This window comes from Arachis duranensis, chromosome 5, assembly GCF_000817695.3.
Source record: "Arachis duranensis cultivar V14167 chromosome 5, aradu.V14167.gnm2.J7QH, whole genome shotgun sequence".
In the NCBI taxonomy this organism is placed as follows: domain Eukaryota; kingdom Viridiplantae; phylum Streptophyta; class Magnoliopsida; order Fabales; family Fabaceae; genus Arachis; species Arachis duranensis.
In genome coordinates this window covers 17,673,998-17,678,719 of record NC_029776.3, presented here as the reverse complement: position 1 = coordinate 17,678,719, position 4,722 = coordinate 17,673,998, and the positions used below count along the sequence as shown (strand labels likewise).

General features: G+C 39.1%; 1 protein-coding gene across 1 annotated transcript in view; it reads right to left on the bottom strand.

The window, feature by feature from the left end:
• Positions 1-3,647: 3,647 nt before the first annotated feature.
• LOC107488474 (trihelix transcription factor ASIL2) overlaps positions 3,648-4,722 on the bottom strand; it is a gene marked incomplete in the record, with an annotated part of 1,948 nt that continues 873 nt past the window's right edge. Inside the window, 1 exon segment of the mRNA XM_016109225.3 lies at positions 3,648-4,722. Coding sequence (XP_015964711.1) covers positions 3,917-4,722 — 806 coding nt within the window.

Genomic DNA, 4,722 nt, shown 5'->3' with positions numbered 1-4,722 from the left:
CAAGTTCACAGCCGGTAGTCTAAACAGATTTTATGTTATTCAGACAAAATAAGATACAGGTATAAAATACACCCAAATGAATGCACAAGATACAACCAACCGAATGGACAATATACACCCAACAAAACAAACGAAATATCCCAACTTAGTAAACAACATACACCCAACTTGATTCACAAAATACACCCAAATGGTTCCACAAAATACACCCAAATTATGATAACAAGATTTTATTAAATAATAAAGCTTCTTACGTTTCAGAGGACACATAGCGACCTTCTATCGATCGCAGGCCAGCTTGGTTCTCCCTGCGAAACAAGATACAATTATTAGCAAACAAAAGACACCAAAATCTCAAATACACAGCCCAGCAAGACATACCCCTCTACAGCAGATTTATCAATGTTTTCCCTTAGCCATTTATCGAGTTCGTCACTTGATATTTCATATCTCTCACTACATTCATAAAATAAGACGTTAACAAAAATAATTACAATGATAGACCGTAGTATAGCTTACGAGGTACTGTACCCGTCAAAGTATTGATCTTCTTCAGGAGGTGAATCCTCCACAACAACTTTTTTCTTTTTTTGTTGTGTTCTGGGTGGAAAAAAAACAGTACCAATCAGAAATAAAAAATTAATTTTATCACAGAATTTTATCCAAAGAATTACTTACTTTTTTGGAGTTGTTTTTGTTTTTTTCTTTTTCTTCTCCTTCTCCGCAGGTGATGATTCTTCGCTCCTATAAGTTAATAATAGACACTTCAGTTAATACACGAAATCTTTATAATGAAGCCAAAAGAAAGGAGTATTAATTTCAGGACATTACTCATCACTTGGTTCAGATTCAGATTCTGAATCAGATTCTGACTCCTCTTGCCTTTGCTTTCTTTTTCTTGAGTTCATTTTGGAAGGCAAACAATTGTCATTTAGAACATACTAAAAATACACCCAAATGAATTCACGAGATACACCCAACTAAATATACAATATACACCCAACGCAGCAAACGAAACACACCCTGCTTAATAAGCTACATACACCCAACGTGGACAAACAAAATACACCCAAACCGAAAAAGAAATTACACTCAAGTATGGTACTTACTTTTTCTCCTTTTTGCCGGGGTGTTTTCTTCCCGAATCCTCTGAGTCTTCTTGAGCCTCAGACTCAGAGGTAGAAGTGTCACTGTCAGTAGTTTCTGTCTGCGAAGACGATGTTGGGCTTGCCTTCCTTTTTTTGTTTTTTTTATTTCTTGTTTTTTTTCTTTTTTTTCTTTTGTTTTTTCATTTTTTCTCTTGTCTCTGCCATCTTCACAATCCCCTGAAACATGAGATATTTTAGTTAGCAGCATTCGAGTAAATAAAATACACCTAACTTATTATGTTTACTTACCAAAATTTCCTCTCTTTCTGCGGTCATTCTTTCCACCAACTGTTCCTTAGTCCAGTTGGCAATCCAGGGCTTTGGTGGTCTTTCAGTCCTGTTCTTGCCTTTGTTTTTTGAAAGATGAAAGTAGATTATCATCAGGGCGAAGAGGCAGCCATTAATTGCCTTCTTCTTCTTCTCCTTGTAGTCTGTAATGCCCTTGACCATAAAGGTCAAAACATGCCCCCCCAGTTTCTCTCCGATATGCCGTCCATCTTAAAAATTGGGGCCAGGTGCACGGGCGATATTTTGTTTATCGTCGTTGGCAAAAGGAACGCCATCTGTATGTAGAGGATGAATATCCTCTTGAACATCAGGCGTTCCTCTTCGTTGCCAACGCCGATTTCCATCATTTCATCGGTAAGACTTTTGAGGGTCTTACCCTGCAATCTTCTGTAAATTATTTTGTCATCATTAGAAAGTTTCTTATACTCAACTTTCTCAGGAAATAGATCTCCTACAAAAAGGAAGATTAAGAGTTGGTGATCCACCCTTAGTGGTGGGATGTGCATCAACCCACCGAATCCAAGATCCCTCACAATCGCCTTCTTCTTCTCAGTCATGTTTCTGAACTTATCATTCAGGAGATGTGTGGCATATTTAAGGTCTTTTGTTTGGTTTCTTGCTGCCATTTTCTCTTAAACTAAAAATACACCCAAAGATATCGGTAATATACACCCATATATATATGACTCAGATACACCCATTAATAACAATAAGATACACCCATTGATAACAGTAAGATACACCCATATATATGAGTCAGATACACCCATTAATAACAATAAGATACACCCATTGACAACAGTAAGATACACCCATATATATGAGTCAGATACACCCAAAGATATCAACAAGATACACCCATTGATTACAGTGAGATACACCCATAGATATTATTCAGATACATCCATATAGATATCAGTCAGATATCACTCAACCATGCTTCAATATCAAGCCACATTACAAGGTTAAGCAGTTTACACCCCCGAATCTACGGAATAAACCCCAAAAATCAACAAAAATAGCAGGAGAACTTAGAACAACAATGTAGAACGACGTAGAACTTAGAAGAACGACGTAGAACTTAGAACAGTGTAACAAAGAAGCAAGAATAATAGTAATCCCTAGAAGAATGACGTAGAAGAAAAGTAAAATATACAGGAATCTTAATGGACTTACGTTGAGTATTGTTGCTTTGTTTTTTTTCAGATTCTTCACGGAGAGTTTGATGGTGTTTTGATGGAGTTTTCGAACAACGATTTCTATATTTTGAACTTTGATTTTCGCTCGAAAATGGGAGGGTTTCCTTGTTTTCAAAGCGCCTTGAGAAATGGAAGAAGTGGAAGAAGTGGAAGAGTCTGCCATACGTAACCGTTCGAGTGTTGAGCGCGTGATTTTGACGCGCCATGTTATCTATCTTCATGCGCGTGAATTCTCTTTAGGCTGGGCCAACTTGTATGCTTGTAGACTTGTATGTGTAGCAGGCCCGTATTAAAAATCAGTCATCAAGAAATCAATTATCAGAATAATCAAATTTGTTGTAATAGAATAATAAATCTGTAATATATAAATAATCAAATTTGTTTACATTAGTATAATATTTTTCTTATGAGATGTCGAATATGTATTTTATACGTTATGACTAATTGGTAGTTAATTTTTTTATATACGCTTTACCATTATTATTTTTCTGATCGGTTTTTTTGTCTTCTCTACTCTACTGGGTCAAAATCAATAGACTAATACCATACGCTATGGCTTCGAAATTATTGCCCAACGTGTAAAGCATTCGGCAGATTCTCCAGAGTTCCAGCTACCAAGATGAGATCTAAATCAGAATGAACACCTTGTGATTCATTCACCTTAGAAAACACAACCATCCCAAGCAAAGAACAAACGGGGTAATAAACATGGGAAATCCAGAAAACTAGAGAATATGCACACCTCCTCTGTCTTACCACCTGCGATTCTGATAATCTTATTTTAAACTGAGATACTCAAAGTTAGAATGTTTAAATCATAAAAGCATATATTAGCCATTAAAACTCTGCATAAAGTATTGCCAGCTTACTTAAATTTTGTACTTTGTAATGAATTCAAACCATAAAAAGCAAGTACTATCTTAAAACATGAGATTCAGCTTGGTTGATTTTAGTTTTAAGGCAAACGAGAATCAAGTGGTAGCAGCGGCATCAGCAGAAGCAAATTCAAGAGTGGAAAACGAATGAATATCTAAAGCTACATTCATAATTCATCCATCAATACACTCCATAATAAACAACCTAAAACTGATCAAGTTCCACATGGCGGGTGTCTCATCTTAAATTACAAAAAGAGGCAGAACAAAAGAGAAGAAAAGTAACCCCAAAATAAAAAAGGAAAAAAAATCTAAACCAGAAAAAGCAGAACTGAACTGACATTTGTGTTACTTAAGAGAGAGAGAGAGAGAGAGAGAGAGAGAGATCAAACTCAGAAACCCGAAACTAAGATTGTTGTGGGGATGGAGTCTTCTTTGGCTTCTTCTTCTTGTCAGAAACTGCTTTGGCGAAAGCCTCCACGATCCTCTGTTGAGATTCCAGAATCATCTCAGTGCGCTTCATCTCCATTTCCATACGCATGGCTTCGATCTCCCTCGCCATCTCCATCTTCATCTGCTCCATCCTCACGAACCCATCTCCAAGCAGCTTGATCGCCGACACAACCTCTCCAACCGGATCCCTCTCCCTCTCTCTCTCCCTCTTCCCCAAAACCCTCGTCCCGAAGTTAGATCCAGCGTTCTGATTCAAATTAGGGTTATTGAATTTCTGATTTCCACCAGATTTCCCGTAAAACTTCGATCCAGGTTGCGCCACGCTTAATCCGGTAGGAATCCTAATCCTAAACCCGCCGCTGCCGTTTCCACCGCCGGGAGGACCGCCAAAACCGTTGCGATACAACTTGTTGAGGCTCCGTGTGTTAGATCCGTGTCCTCCGTTCTTGATCTCCTCGTATAGATCCTGATCGTCGTCGTCTTCGTCACGGTCAACGCCAACTCCATCGCCGTCGTGGCTGTCAGAGTCGTTCTCTGGCTTGACAGGTGAGGGACCTTTCTCCATGGAGTCCATGAGCTTGAAGTGGACCCAGGAAGAGTTGAATCGCGCCACAGGAAGGGACCTTGCACGCTGGATCTCGGTTCGGTATCGCTTCCGGAGCTTCTCCATCTTGTGGCGGCACTGGACGGGGGTCTTGGCCGGAGAGGCGTTGGGACATCTCTGTGCGACGGCGTCGGCAACCTCCTGCCAGTGTGTGG